This window comes from Natator depressus, chromosome 5 (assembly GCF_965152275.1).
Source record: "Natator depressus isolate rNatDep1 chromosome 5, rNatDep2.hap1, whole genome shotgun sequence".
NCBI classification, from domain to species: Eukaryota; Metazoa; Chordata; order Testudines; family Cheloniidae; genus Natator; species Natator depressus.
The window spans coordinates 9,720,180-9,736,964 of NC_134238.1; the positions used below are offsets into that span (position 1 = coordinate 9,720,180).

At 37.5% G+C, this 16,785-nt stretch overlaps 1 protein-coding gene and 1 long non-coding RNA gene across 2 annotated transcripts in view; one reads left to right on the forward strand and one right to left on the reverse strand.

The window, feature by feature from the left end:
• PIK3C3 (phosphatidylinositol 3-kinase catalytic subunit type 3) overlaps window positions 1-16,785 on the forward strand; it is a 135,845-nt gene that overhangs the window by 90,769 nt on the left and 28,291 nt on the right. The window contains exons 22-23 of the mRNA XM_074952302.1: window positions 7,235-7,403; window positions 13,460-13,550. Coding sequence (XP_074808403.1) covers window positions 7,235-7,403; window positions 13,460-13,550 — 260 coding nt within the window. The remainder of the gene's footprint in view (window positions 1-7,234; window positions 7,404-13,459; window positions 13,551-16,785) is intronic.
• The window catches only part of LOC141987188 (uncharacterized), a 31,061-nt gene continuing 19,796 nt past the window's right edge, over window positions 5,521-16,785 (reverse strand). Inside the window, exon 4 of the long non-coding RNA XR_012639470.1 lies at window positions 5,521-5,542. This is a non-coding gene — a long non-coding RNA (uncharacterized LOC141987188). The remainder of the gene's footprint in view (window positions 5,543-16,785) is intronic.

Here is a 16,785-nt window from a genome sequence, read left to right on the forward strand (position 1 = left end):
TCAGGCTTCTGGTCTTTAATTCATACAGATTGCTCTGAAAAATACTGACATAGCTCTTGAAAAGGTTTCTTTCCCACCCAATTACCTAACTTCCAGGAAAAACTCAAATAAGTGTTTACAAATTTTGTCATGTTGCATAAAAACGATGGTAACTTCTGAAATGGGGTGCTGGTTTCCCCAGTGGACTTCAGCTGGATTTTTAGCTGAGGCTATTTTCAGGCATTGCAATATCCGTTGAATCTGAGCAATTTAAAACAAGTAGTGTATTGAGGAGTACCACTTTTGGAGGAAACTGTTTGGTTAAATTGACAGGAAAGAATAGCTAAGATGTTTTTGGATGGCTTTTTTACATCCTTCCCTACAAATGTGTCTGGGTAAATAGTTATATTAAAAATTAAAGGACTGTAAGAACTTCACAACTGAAGGTCAGTCACAGCGTATGAATGGTGGAAACTCTCTGAAAAATAATGCAAATGTTTTATTTTACTATGATTTTAGTACAAAAATGTTACCTAGATCGGGGGGGGGGGGGGGGGGGCAGGCGGGGAGAGGGAAATCCTTTTCAAACGGATAAAGTTTTTTAGATCAGTGTCATTTTCTGCATAGCCCTTGTTGCTTAAGGAAAATGGATATGTTATCTTTGTTTCACAGCACTACAGGTATTATTTAGTTATTAGCTATTTGCAGCACCCATGGTGGGTTAGGTGTGTTTTGAGCTCTTAATCACACACAAAAAAGCAAGTGCTGAGGAAGTGGATGTTGAGAGCTGTGGGTTAGTGGTATGGACTTTGTTGTGTGAGAGAGAGGCAGGCATGGGAGCCAAGGGTGGGAAAGAGAGCAAAGCGGAGGGATCAACCCAGTGAATTTACAGAAATGAGGGATGAAAGAGGCGAGAGCAAAAGACTAAGTGGCAGAAAAGTCCATGTAGGTTGATATACTGAAGGCTGCAGGAAGTGCAGGTGTCAGGGCAAGTGAGTGTTGCTAACATTAAATGGAACAGTGATTCTTTTGCTGAAATAGTGGATTTTGAAGTTAAAATGGAAGCGAGGTTCCAGCTTTTTTAGTTTAATTAAATGCTACCTAGACTTTCCCCACTGTTTGTTTTATATGCACATCAAGAGTAAAATAAGAATGAGAAATGTACTAAACTGTGGTACTGTTTATATAAGGCAAAACATACTGAAAGGATCCTTTTCAGTAAGACACATCTAGTTTATGCCATTTCTTTAAAGTATCTCGCAAAGTTTCCAAGTACAGGTTTTTCCACCCTTAAATACTTTGCAGCTTCCCAGCATCTAGCATCCATTGATCTGGTTGAAGTTGGATAGGTGTTAATATCTTTGAGATGACCTGGGTGATGAGGCTTTCTTCAAGGTCACAAAGCAAGCTGGTGGTAGAATCTGCTATTGAACCCCAAAATCCTAACTCCTTATCCCCAGAACTAATTACTTAGGACACTGTCACTGCTTTTTAAAGTTAGACTTCTCCCTCTCTCCCCCATTGGGCAGTGTCTTGTTTTTGGACATTGGATGGTCACTAAGACAGGTCTTAATGTATTTAGTAAAAAGAAAAGGAGTACTTGTGGCACCTTAGAGACTAACAACTTTATTTGAGCATAAGCTTTCGTGAGCTACAGCTCACTTCATAGGCTAATACCAGCAGGAGAGCCCCCTCCTGCCCCCCCCCCCCCCGCTCTCCTGCTGGTATTAGCTCACCTTACCTGATCACTCTCCTTACAGTGTGTACGGTAACACCCATTGTTTCATGTTCTCTGTGTATATAAATCTCCCCACTGTATTTTCCACTGAATGCATCCGATGAAGTGAGCTGTAGCTCACGAAAGCTTATGCTCAAATAAAGTTGTTAGTCTCTAAGGTGCCACAAGTACACCTTTTCTTTTTATCTGTAGATTGCATTCCACGGAGAGCACACACAAAGAAATGTCCTTTGTAGGAAGCTTAAAAATGACCACAGTGGACCAAATAAAGTGTTCACCTAGTTAATATCCTGTCAGATATTTCAGCTGTGTCTTGAGGCCTAATTCTCCATTTCCTTATACAGGTGTAACTTGTTTGATCCTCAGAGTGGTTACAGCAATGTAAGAGTGCTGAGTTAGGCCCATCTGTGGCTCAGAATTATTTTTATTCAAGAGGACTCTGACACTTTGCATTATTGTCATAGCTGTGGACTAATCACTGGTGCACTGTGAAGTGTAATTTGGGAAATTAAAACTTTTGAGCAAGGCACCAGAGGATCATAATTATTTAAACATTATCTTTCATGTTTCAGTCCTGAAAACAGACTGTTTATTAAAAGTCAATTATTTGTATCATTAATTTATATAAACCTGTGTCAGCGTCGGCTGTTAAAATGTTAATCTGGTTTGAACTAAATTTTTTAGAAACATCTTAATTACCTATACAAATGTATTAATTAGCACTCTCCTTTTCTGTGTTTACAGTGTTAAATACAAACATATTTAGTCACAAGAGTTTTTGTTTTATCTACTTGTTGTCTCTTGACTCTTCAAGGTGACAGGTTTGAATAAATGGACAGGAAAAAAAAGAACCTCTCAAACGTCTTAGTTAAACATACCTTATTACTTTTACATATATCAAAGCCTACTTCTTTAAAAACTAAGTTTATAAAAATGAACTTTAAAAAGTGATTCACTTCACTGGTGATTCACTTTATTGGGTCTTTCAAATGGTTAAGAAGGCTTTTTGAGCACCAGGCTCAAAAACTAATGATTGTGGCATTTGCCAATTACTGATTGCTTTGTATGCTAATTAAGCATCTTTGTGGTCTCTCTGAAAGCTGACCATTATGAAATGTATGTATCTTGGACTGAAGTCCAGGCTCATGAGGAGTTCATCCAGTGATAAAGTATTCAGTAAAATGGACAGGGAGGCATGGCTTTTCGAAAATATTAATGGTTCTGATTTTTAAAAGTGGGCACCTAGAAGCTGTCAAAATAGGGCACTTTTAGGTTCATAAATATGGGCTCTGGGGCTTTAACTTGACACCTATTTAAAAAAAATCTTGGACATACATAATTTTGAAAAAGGCTTTCTAGATGTATATTCAGTGTATGTTAGGTACTGCATGTGGTGCAAACTGTATGAAATCATACCAGGTCTCTTCCATCTTGAAGATACTTGGTTTTAAGATTTTCCCTCTATGCCCTACAGTGCATCCTCTTTGCTGTTTTTGTCTAGGTTTAAATTACTATAATGATGGAACTTTAACTTTTTCCACCGAGAAACTATTCTACTGGCTAATAGACTTCTGTCAAAAACCTTCCTCGTATTCAGCTTAAATTTTCAAGATACGGACCTCCTCCGACCATCCTAAATGATTCCTCTCCTCTCCCCACAGTGCTTGTTTCAAAAGGTTCTAGTCTCCCTTCATCCTGCTTTAGCCATCATTTAGGCAAACTCACTCATATATATTGTTCTTCTGATGGTTTCTTATAAATCAAGTCTCTCTAGTCCATTAATCATTGTTGCTTTTCTGAACTCCTTCCAACCTTGTTTGCGCCCTTGGGTTCAGTGTTGTCAGAGATAGTTTGAACAAAAAATCATGAAAAAGGTATTTGCTTTTCCATAGAAATATTGAGTAGATCTATCACTTGTACAAAATTGGGAGATTGGTTTTCAAAAATATTTTGCAAGAATACCTTTCCTAATGTGTGATTGACTTATGCCAGTTAGCAAGTAGCAATAAGAGAAGTATAACAGACCTCCTAGAGACTGAGAAAATTAGAATTTCTTCTGTATATATGAGAGGTTATTGAATAACTGTTCATTTGTAGGTTTCAGAGTAGTTAGTTAACAGCCGTGTTAGTCTGTATTCTCAAAAAGAAAAGGAGTACTTGTGGTACCTTAGAGACTAACAAATTTATTTGAGCATAAGCTTTCATGAGCTACATCTCACTTCATCGGATGCATTCAGTGGGAAATACATTGGGGAGATTTATATACATAGTATACACAGAGAACATGAAACAATGGGTGTTACCATACACACTGTAACGAGAGTGATCCTGAAGCAAATACTCACCAGCAACCACACCACACAACAGAACCACTAACCCAGGAACCTATCCTTGCAACAAAGCCCGTTGCCAACTGTGTCCACATATCTATTCAAGGGACACCATCATAGGACCTCATCACATCAGCCACACTATCAGAGGCTCGTTCACCTGCACACCTACCAATGTGATATATGCCATCATGTGCCAGCAATGCCCCTCTGCCATGTACATTGGTCAAACTGGACAATCTCTACATAAAAGAATAAATGGACACAAATCAGACGTCAAGAATTATAACATTCAAAAACCAGTCGGAGAACACTTCAATCTCTTTGGTCACTCGATTATAGACCTAGAAGTTGCAATTCTTCAACAAAAAAACTTCAAAAACAGACTCCAACGAGAGACTGCTGAATTGGAATTAATTTGCAAACTGGATACAATTAACTTAGGCTTGAATAGAGACTGGGAGTGGATGGGTCATTACACAAAGTAAACCTATTTCCCCATGTTTATTGTCATTCCACCCCCGCCACACATACACTGTTCCTCAGACATTCTTGTCAACTGCTGGAAATGGCCCACCTTGATTATCACTACAAAAGGTCCCCCCCCCCCTGCTCCCCTGCTGGTAATAGCTCACCTTACCTGATCACTCTCATTACAGTGTGTATGGTAACACCCATTGTTTCATGTTCTCTATGTATATAAATCTCCCCAATGTATTTTCCACTGAATGCATCCGATGAAGTGAGCTGTAGCTCACGAAAGCTTATGCTCAAATAGGTTTGTTAGTCTCTAAGGTGCCACAAGTACTCCTTTTCTTTTTGTTCATTTGTAGCCGTTTACAAACTTTCTGATGATTTTTGAAATGTTAACTATCTGTAACTATTGGTACTTCGTTGGCAATTCACGCTTCCCAAGAGGAGCTTGAGAGTTGTAATCATTCTTAGTACCACATGAGATAGTTTGCATCTCTTGGTAAACGGTTAAAACAGCCACATTGACAATGGACACTGGACAATGCTTTCATTTTTTATTACAAACAAAATGTTTGAGTAGAATTCTAAATTTGCATGGGCCCTGGTTTTGTATAGACTTACTCTGTTCTTACAGCCAAAGGTGTGAAAAGGTCTGTCACGGTGCCTGGAGTGGCTCACAGCTAAGAGTGCCAAACTCCGGTCAGATGTCAGAAATCAGGTCAGACACCCCAGACTGATGGCATATTGTATCATTAGATTTCACCTACCCAGTAACAAAAGTGTACTCCTGGATCACTATATTAGTTTTACCATGGAGCCACAGACAGTCCCCTTTAGGCTCTCTGGAGCCTACTTTACCACCCAGACAGACTGGACTTAATGATGAAAGGTTATTAAAACTAAAATTCACCTCTTTAGATTACTTTAGATTACTTCCTACCTTTTAGATTACTTGTGTCACTTACCCACAATATGCTCAAGATCTCACCAAAGACAACTCTGTAGCCAATCCTTCAGTAAACTAAAATTAAAGATTTATTAATTAGGAAAAACTAATGAGTTATAGCAAGATTAAAGCAGATAAAAATACAATACAGGTGAATTAGGGTTTGTAGGCTCAAAATAAAAGCAGTGATGTAGCAATCTGCCAGTCTGAGAGTCTTTTCATAAATTCTCTCAGGGTTTTCCCAAAGTGGATATGGGAAACTCTGTCTTGTATCTGGACACCTCCCTGACAACATCCTAAAAGATCAAGAGATGGCAGGATCATTCCCAAAGTCCAATATTTATAGTTGAAAACAGCCTGCCAACTGTTTTTAGCATAGCATGTGTCCATAGATTTCACTTTGTTGAGCACACAATGCCCTACGCTTTGAAGTCAGTGTTCCTCCTTGTTGAGCAACTTTAGACAAATGAATTCACAACTAAACACTAACACACATTGTTCCAGGGTTAATTAAATATAGAGATAGCAATCACAGGTCAACTTAGTGTAAATGATTTATGGAACACGTGCCATGTGTGAGGACATCTTCCTTTGTTCTATTCTAACAAGTGGATACAATAGCATTAATATTTCCTCTGATCTAGGATTATTTACTATAAGGCATGCATAATAACAAATAAGCAACAGGATATAGTCAAATTTAACAATTCAGTTGCACTTTATACGTTGATTGGTTTGCAAATTACAGTGCCTCTTCACATTCCTCTGAGGTTCACAGACAGGTGAACTGCCTATTGTTTTGAATCTAAGCTGATTTCCCTGTGTCACAAGATGTTTATAGGTTATGGGCCATACATATTTTTCAAACCTGGAACTGGTCAGCCTAGTTCTTTAGTAATGTTGGAAGGAAAGTCACTTGGGTAATAATCAAGATAAGGTAATCACTGCATTTTAGTACAAAGAAAAGTAAATTACTAAATGGACTCTTGAGCTTCTGAATATACTTTTAAAATTAGAATTGTAGCACTAAACTTTGGAGCTTTTTCAGAGTGAATAGCGTTAATTATATACATGGAGTTTAACCACATTCGGACCACCTGTTAGAGAATTTACTTTACAACAGCTTAAAACCATTTTGTTGGTCAGTGATTTCAAGTGGGATCTAAATCTTCTGTTTTATACTGTGGATTGTGAGGCTTATCTTCCTCCCAGGAATCACAAAGCTATATTGTTAAAACAATGCTCTTTGTGGAGAGAGAGTGAGCAATCCGTGGAAGAACTAAAAGCTGTGTAAAATCTACTTTAAGAGTATTTTCATTTAGTGAATATACGGTTGTGCAATAGATTATCACTAATCCCCAGAGTTTTCTTTAAAATTACCATCTGATATCGGTTTAATGGCCTATATAAAATAAGTTCTGTCTCAATTCAGTTACCCTGAGCAAATGTCCATATGGCACAGCCTCAAGTGGTGCACAGACTGGAAACATGGGCAAAGATGCCAATAACTGAATGGATCTTGGAGACTAGCTTTCAGCTCAGACAAACATAATTTGGAATTGAGATAATCCAAAATCTGAATGCCTTAGCGTCTACAATGAAGGGCACTAAAGAAGATACTTGGCTAAAACTTTGAAGTGTGGTTCAATTAATATCTGCTGATTGATTTTTGAAGGCTAACATCAACACTTTTTTTTTTTTTTTTTACTGTTTTAAATGTAATAGTAGAAAATAAAATTACACACTTGCATTTTTTGCCTAATACAGGTAAACTGTTTCACATCGATTTTGGTTACATTCTGGGTCGTGACCCTAAGCCTCTGCCTCCCCCAATGAAGCTGAATAAGGAAATGGTGGAAGGTATGGGAGGCACTCAGAGTGAGCAGTACCAGGAGTTCCGCAAACAGTGTTACACAGCCTTTCTACATCTCCGCAGGTAGCAACCCTGTTTTTCTGTTAACAATTGCTTGATCAACGGTGGGAGGGTGCTTTTTCCCCCCCAAAAACCATGAAAACTTATATATACCCCTGTTGATGTCCACGGTGCTATAAAGAAGAGAGACTGAGAGATGGGAATTCTTGAGTTCTAATCACGCTTTTGGCACTGACTACCCTTCAGTAGCATTTATCATTATAAAGTATCTTCTGTCCAAAGAGCTCAAATTACTTTACAAACATTAATTTAGGTTTGCAACACTCCTGCAAGGTGGTAAATGATTGATAACGTATTCAGGAGATGTGGTGTTCTGTTGCTTAGCAAATCTTGGAATGTTTTCTAGTTAGGCAAATTGGTGTCTCAGGTTATCATTGATGAAATACAGAGCCTTTCAATTCTTGACTACTGCCCCCAAATTCAGATTAGTAACAGCCAAACACATGTATCCTCTGTTGGCTGGTCAGTGGCCTACGTGAGTTGACTTGGGAAATCTTAGTCCTGTTCCTGCAGAATAAGTATTCACTTCTCAGAATCCACTATTAAATGTTGGCAATAGTAGAATCTTCAAAAAGATTTGAACAGGCATAGAGACTAAAGTACCACACTACCCCCTTACCACAAGAATGCCCTCTTTCAGAGTTCAGGCACAGGATCGGAGAAGCTTGCATTGCCATTGTCTGTTTTGGGGACAAATAAGACTTTTGTTCTCCATTGCTAAGCACCTTTTACCATGCCCTACAAAATTCATTTAAAATATGTTGCCTTGTTTGTCCTTTGGGTGGCAGAATGGCTCAGCTTTGCCCTCCAGTCCTGTTACAACAGTGAGCAGGTGAACAGTTTCTCTATTTGCTAAGTGATTCAGGAAGTCTTCCATGGAGATATACAAATTACACTTTAATATCTGGATTGTCTAGTTTAAAATACTCCAAAGCCTGGAAAAAAGTATATTGAACAATGGTGATCTTAGAAAGGAGGCAGACAAGATAATGTGAAATAATTGCTGAAGAAATGTAAAACGTATTCCGTCTTATTGAAAGGAGAAAAAAAAGTAACTGCCTTTATAAACTGTCATTGATAATGGATTAGCAGCAATTCAACACAATGAGAAAACAAAGACAAGTTATTAATCAGCAGCCACGATAACGACCATCACGCCAGAGAATAATCATGAAGGGATTAACCTGTGTACTCTGCAAGCAGAGTATAAGTCAAAATTGTTTGAGGACTGAAGTTATTATACAAAATTACTCATTTCCTATGTTTCCATAGATGCTTTAAAGAGATGTAAGTTGATGTTCACTATTTCAATGGGAAAAGCTTTCAAATTTCTGCAAGATTATCCATTGAATTAACTAGGTAACATAGTGATTGGCATCAGAGGACATACTTAGTAGCATGGTGTGCATTGATCCAGTAATTTTTAATACAAAATTAACATTTTAAGATATTAGTTGAAATCCCTAGGATTGTAGTTGTATTTGAAGATCATTTATTCCTTCGGTATACATACAGTTTAATGTGAAAGTATTTTTATTATACAAATACAAAATATTAACTTACTGTTCTAGGTAAATCTGTCATGTTCACAGAAGTTCTTAAGCTCCTGATGTGAAAGGCATAAGGACTTTACTATATGAATCTTAATAGCACATTCTGAGCACTTGTGGCTCAAAATAATGGTTAGCAGGAATGTGTACTTATAGAGCAGGCTAATGGATTAGAGAATGGAGGACTAGGCTGTTGTCATTGTGCATGCTGGCATAAAAATCTATTTGATACACTGACAGTTGTATAAATTAATCAGGTTATTTAACCTATTTTTTGCTTTTTAGCCAATTGTTAAGAGTGAAGCAAATTTTGTATTGCACATCTAATTTTCATCCCCATTCACACCAAACTTCACCAAAAGAAAAACAAAATTCCTGAAATGTCACATGCTGGGGAAAAAAAACAGACATCATAGTGCTGTTATATTAATAAAATATATTAATTGATGAATATTATTGTATTTTATTAATACAATAATATATTTATATTAATAAAAATTCCTGTCCATTACTTTTTTCAAAATTTCCTAATATTTCTGTGGCTTATCTCTTGGCTTATGATGTCCAGTTTTATTTTGTTGGCCATGCTGAGAAGTGCCTTTCAGGTGTTTTTGTTTTGTCTTGTTTGTCTGTAGTAATTGTGTTTTGTTTCAGATTATTTATGGGGCAATTAGATTTGTATTCACCCTTTCATAAATCTATTATTCTAAAGTAGATTGGAAATGGTAAACTAGGGACTCAGAGCCAGGGACATAGGCCATGACTCAGCAAGGTACTTAAGCACATAGTTAAGTATCTGCTGAATCAGGGCCTTAATGGTGAACCATGGAAACTCCATGACTCAGCCACAAGAAGCAAGGAGTAATGTAAGAGAGAGCAGTTTTGCTGCTCATATAGAAAAAACATCTAGTTAGCATTCGTTGGCAGTGATGAAGAGAATAGTTTAGAGAAACTCAATAGAGATTCCGAGGTTACATATCTACTGACCTGCAATATGAGTGTTTGAGAAAACCTCAATATCCTTCATGAAAATGTGTTTTGCTTTGTTTTTGTTTTGTTTTTAATTGATTGAGGCTTTCTGAGTAAACAGTCTGACATAAATTTAGACTTTTTTTTTCTCCTGAACATGAATTCAGGACCAGTGCTTGTAAAGTGCTTGTACTGGTCCTGAAAGTGTTTTCATTGATCCACATAAGTGTGATTAGGCCTGATAAATTGTGAGAAATCCAAATTTAAAATTGAGTCAGCCTAGATGGAATTTATAATTTCTTTCTAACTCAACAGTGATGGGGGTGTGATTTTTTTTTTTTTTTTTTAAGCAGCCAAATTATCTCTTATATTTAGAGCCAATGATTTGTGCTTCATAGATTGAAAGCTTGGAAACAGTTTCAAAGATTTTGTTTGGAGTGCTAGCGTTGCTGAATGCTAATTATAGCAAGTGAGGCAGAAGAATGGAGAAAAAAATATAAGATGGTAATTGGAATGGTGCGGGGATTAAGGTTCACTTAATGACTCAGCTTGCCAGGAGTAGGAACAAATAGTGTACGTAGTTCAAAAGTTGTAAATGGCGCTGGTGATTTTTAAGATACTGGACTTTTAAAATTGTTACTGATTCCTTTTTGGTTTCAGGGAAATCAGACCTCAGGCCAATGTGATCCCTCTGTGAACTCATCCTTGGTTTTTGTAGGAGTTGAAGGCCAAGAAAATCAGGGCTTTAAATGCATAATGATAGAGATTCTCACATTTTTCAGCCCTATCTCCATATTGTTAGGAACATGTGCCTTGAAGTTAGCTAATGGAGTACTGCATTCTTGCATGGTTTATTGAAGAGCCTAAGGCTCAACTAGTTTCGGACCCCAGTCGGGAAAGAAGCCCGTAATAAATAATACGATTAAAATTGAGGTACGTTTAGGATGTAATGTTAACAATTTGATTTGATCTGAAATGCTTATAAGAGCACAGCAGAAATAACATGAGCCTGTCTCTTTAGGAAAGCTGACGTTGAAGGAATCTGAAATTGTATAAGGAGTTTTTATAGTGTTTTTATGATGTATTTGAAATCAAGTGCATAGAAGTGGGAAATATAGAAACAGTTGGAAGGGCTGCAGTTGAAATGCATGCCAGTAAAATCCAAATAGACAGAAGGGCAAAACAGTCTAGTTTGGCTGAGCAAGGGCACAGAGCAGCAGAAAGCTTGTAGCTTTTAAAGCATAAACAATCTGGTTAGGAAAAATAAAACATGTTAAGGATAGTTGAAGAAACAAAAAAAAGTGTCAAATTTTAGATTATATTTCAACTAACTCAGAAGGGTTATTTAAATATTTATGGTAGAAAGAAGGCAAGACCATTTTTTCTGTAAAAACCACTTAAAATATGAAAATGTGAGGTTCGTTAAAGAATCTTGCTTCTGCCTATAAAAGAGAGTGAGAGTTTGTAGAATGGTTTCAGAGTAACAGCCGTGTTAGTCTGTATTCGCAAAAAGAAAAGGAGGACTTTAAGGTGCCACAAGTCCTCCTTTTCAGTTTGTAGAATACTTTTTAGGTGTTAGTATGCAGATAACAATGGTCTTGGGGCTCATGCAGCTCTCTGAAACTTTGGATATTAATGAGGTAAACTGTCCAATCCATATAATATACATTTCACAAATTTTAAAAGTACATAAATATTAAAAATAAAATGATATTTTTAGATGGCATTCCATGATTGGTTGGATTCCTGAGAACAGAGAACTGGCAAAAATAACAGCAGTGTACAAAAAAGGGTTTTGAAATGCAATCGCTGAATATTTTGGTTTTAGGGCTAGATTCACAAAAGGGGATTTTGCATTGGACAAATTGCAATGCTTAGCTGGAGTATGCTCAGTACAGAACCTGCAGAGAACTGAGTGCCAAACTCTAATGGGCATCTGCTGAGCATGTGGGGACTGAGATGATTCAAAGGCTTACAACTTGGACAAATATGGGCACATTTTTATGGGGATTACAAAAGAGACATCCCTAACACCCAGGCAACTGCTCTGCTGAATATCGTGGCCCTGCTTTAAAAAGGGAATAGAGCAATAGAGCGTCTCAGCATAACGATTGTTAGATTATTTTTTTTTTAAGATGTCCAAAATTTCTTTCCCTAATGTTGTTTTAACAGTTTGCAAAAAATCCCGCTTCCTCCTCTGCCCCCTGCCAAAAAAACCCCAGCTTGAGGCAGACACCGAGCATTGAAAACTTCAGCCTGAATGATTAAACTTTGCAAAGTTCAGTAATTTATAAAATAGGTCTCATAATGGAGAGTGTCAGGCAACCTAAACTGTAGGCAGTGATTAGCAGCTCCGCATATAATCAAACTACTTAGGTTTGCACACAATGGAAAAGTAAAAATTTTGATCCATAAGAGGGTACTGTTAGTTCATAAAAAGAAATATGGTTTTATGATCTGTTTGTTTTCTTTGGAGATTAATCCTGTCCTTTCTTCTTTTGTTTGATACTAAAATGACAATTTACACAGTAATACATATGATTGTTGTGGTGTTTGTATTCAGAAGCTGTGCTAAAATTATTTTGCTATTTTGAATTCCCTTTCCATCACCATCATCTTCTAAGCTCCTAAAATGCTTTTATAAAAGGCATCTTCCAAAAGGCGGGAAAAATAGTTCTGTGGCTAGAGTAAAGAAGGTTCCAGTTTGTTGAACAGCTCGGAAATTATTCTCTGAAACAGTGACTTGCAGTTAATTTCCTGCAATGGCAAAATGGTGGTCTTTAAAAAAAAAAAAAAAAAAAATTCATGAGTACTTCCAACCACAGCATGTTAAATTGGAACTCTGACAGGGTTGCTTCTTTTTAATGGTGATAAATTACCTTTTGTGTTTCAGATGTGCAGCATACTTACCCAAGTTATTACAGATTCACTGAGCAGCTGCAGCCTTAACTCCGGTTAAACCAGGTGGTTAAGGGACACACTCATCCTATTTAGACAACCTCCCATACGACATCTTTAAAAATCTTTTTTAATTTAAATACTTCAATTTTTAAGACTGTTAATTTAAGTAGATATCACTGTTGCATGGAATGTCCCTGTTTTTAAAGAATACACTTTGGGGTCCCTTTAATCTAGCGTACTTCTGTATGTCAGGTGGAATAGAAAGGTACAAAAGAGATTAATGTTCTTGACTCCAGAAATATTTGCTGCTATAATCTGTATTACATAGATCTCCAGTTTTATATTCCTCAATGTTTTTAGATGTTTAAAAGGGAAACAAAATTGAGCATATCTTTGCTCTAGCTTTTGAGATACAAAAGTTAGTTTTCAATACAGAGCAAACTGCAGGGCCATTGCATTCATAACAAGAATACGTACCCAACTAATATGTTATGTACAAATCATCTCTTTTGAGCATTACCAACTCACATTGCCCAAGTCGGAGGTGGTGTGTGAGAAATATTTTAGATAAGGGAAAAGACTAATACAGGAGACTGTTGTCCACAAAATGTTCCTTACTTATTCTGCTCTTCTCGTTAGGTATTCCAACTTGATCTTGAACTTGTTTTCCCTCATGGTGGATGCAAACATTCCAGATATTGCTCTTGAACCTGACAAGACTGTGAAAAAGGTAACCACAAAACTTTATTTATTAGATAGAGTAAACAGATTGTGTACTTCATATTGTTTTTAAGTAGTTCAGAAAGGGCAATTTACATGTAATTATGACCTCTGGACTACTCATTGCCAAGATAATGGATCTCAGGCAATTCATAGAATCATTGAAGTTAGAGATGGAAAATACCTATTGAGTGCATTCACCTGCAAGCACAAGAATATTCGCTATTGTACACATATTAGTTCATAATCCAGTCTACAGTCCCAAATAATGGGGTTCTACCATTTAGAGGGGCTAGTGTAGTTTAACTAATATGTATAAATAGATGGAGTTTCAACACCTCGTGCATACAATCTGTTATGTTCATAAGAATGTAGGGATTGCCATACTGGATAAGAACTGTGGTCCATCTAGTCTAGTAGCCAGTGTGACAGTGGCAAATACCAGATGTTTCTGAGAAAGGTGCAGGAAACCTCTTGGTCGGTAAATGTGAGAGAAACTACTGCCCCATGAAGGTCTCCTCTTAATCCCCAGTAGCCATGTTAAATAATGACACTAGATATTTCCCACCCTTGTAATGTCCACTGATTATCACAAGTTCTTTCCCAAGGTAGGCTACACAGAAGTGTCTCTCAGAAACTCTTCTTTTTCTTTAAGGGATTGATGTAATTTGTGATTGAGTTGTATAGATTCAGTTATAACTTTACAAAGAAACTAGATAATTATACTGCATAAAATGGCTAGACAGCACAAACCTATTCAGATAACCCATGTACCCAACATAGTAGAGATAATTAATCTCATTTCATACTTACACTCTAAAAGAAAAGACTTATATAGGGATGAAGAATCAGTAAGTGGAGCAGCACACAGAAGTCTGTGGATCAGATACCAATTAAGAGCCCAGAGGAACTTAAAAATAGGGAACTAGACAGGATATTTTATACCCCATATTTAGGTAACTTTTCAGATGCATAACGATATTTGACCACTTTTGGTGACCATGGCAAAATTGTCTCCCTTCCATATGTGGCCTTCTGAGTGTCATAACCATTCCTATAGTCATTAATATTAATAAACTACAAGACACATTTCTTAATTCCTATATATAAATGTGCTCTAACTTCTGCTTACTGCATAGAAACCCAATTGCTAAAGCCCCCTCCCACTCACCCTTCTTGTGGAATCCTGTGGTATACTGTACTCATTTGTGGTCACTTGTTTGTCTCTCAGAATGAGTGTATAGAGTTTGACCTTTGGATATCTCTTTAGGCCTATTATATTCCTATTAAAATCAATTTTTAGCATAACTAATACCATAAGGCTTCACACTAATACAATAGGCCCCTAATCGTAGCAAGTATAATAATCCAGTTACTTACGTTCACCTACTTGCCATTAGGCGTGTTCCAAGCTAATAAGCGATCCACGCTGGTCAATATTATACTGCTATAGTGTCATCCTGCATCTAGCGAGCTTAAGGTTAGTTAAGAAGCATAAGAAACAGTCAGAGATCAACACCCCACTAGTTAAATTGGTTTAATCTCTGAAGCATGAGGGTTTTTTTTAAAAAAAAGTTACATTAACTGTTCTACCTTGGAGTATTCTTATTCATATAAATGTTAGTCCGGGGGGGTCACAAGGTTATTTTAGGGGCTGGGGGGGGTCACAGTATTGTCACCCTTACTTCTGCACTGCCTTCAGAACTGGGAGTCCAGAGATCAGCGGCTGTTGGCCGTGTGCCCAGCTCTGAAGGCTGCGCCCCGCCAGCAGCAACGCAGAAGTAAGTGTGGCAAAACCATATCATGCCACCATTACTTCTGCACTGCTTCCTTCAGAGCTGGGTGGCCAGAGAGTGGCAGCTGCTGACGCTGGCCCAGCTCTTCAGGCAGCAGCGCAGAAGTAAGGGTGGTAATACCATACCATGCCATCCTTACTTCTGCGCTGCTGCTGGCAGAGGCTCTGCCTTCAGAGCTGGGCTCTCGGCCAGCAGCTGCCGTTCTCCAGCCGCCCAGCTCTGAAAGCAGCACTGCCACCAGCAGCAGCGCAGAAGTAAGGGTAGCAGTACTGCAACCCCCCCTACAATAACCTTGCGACCCTTCCACAACTCCTTTTGGGGTCAGGATCCCTCCAATTACAACACAATGAAATTCAGATTTAAATAGCTAAATCATGAAATTTACCATTTTTAAAATCCTATGACCGTGAAATTGACCAAAATGGACTGTGAATTTGGTAGGGCACTAATTATGTTACACTGGTAGTGTAGGTAAATGTTGGCTTTTTGATAACCTCCACTGTTAATCAAGGTATCTGTTGTCTTAGTTCTATGCAAGACTTTAAGGGGTATATATGCAATAAAGAGAATGTTAAAAGGGACTTATATTCCATATTTGTCATCATCAACAGTAGTTTTCTATCAGCACAGTAGGCTGTTGAGAGTTCTCCATAATGCAGAGAGTCAGAATTTTATTTTTAATGTACACTTTTTCATGTTTTAATATAACCAATGTTATCCAAAGAATTTTTTAAAGTAGAATAAAGTTCACTGAATCATTAAAGGAAAAGATTTTTTTTTTTTTTAAATGAAGTCACTGGACTTGGGGGATCCAAGAGGTTTGTGTTCTAATGCCACTTCTGCCGCAGGCTTCTTCTGTAACACCAGAGAATTTGCTCAATCTCTTTTCAGTAGGGCTGGTCAAAAAAGCACAGTTCTGTTTCAAAAAAAAAAAAAAAAATCAAGGTTTCAGAACTTTTTTCTTCCATATCAGCAAGAAAAAGACCTTCTGAAATATGATGTGGGGAAAAAAAAGACACTTACCACAGAATAGCCGGTAGCCAAATGGTCTAAATTGGGCAGAGTAGGGACTTGAACTCTAGGTCTCCAACATCCCAAGTGAATTCCCTCTGACTGGGCTATATAAAGTCAGATTCTGGTTTCAAGAACCTGTGGGTTTCTGGTGCAAGGTTTTTGGGTATTTTTGTCATTGACTGAAACAATCAAGAAATATAATTGGCAGTCGTACCAAATTTCAAAAGTCTTGGTCCTTTTCTCATCTGTAGCCTTCAGGTTCTGACATACCACTTACTTTAATCTCATTCATCTCTGTCAGGAGTTCACTGTTGCTTGACTTAATAGTATTCATTCTCTCCTTGGACATTCTCTTGTGAGCTTCCTGACATTGCTTTTATCAAACTGAATCTTCCAGTGTTCATTGCCAATTAGGATACAGCATTCTTGCTCCTT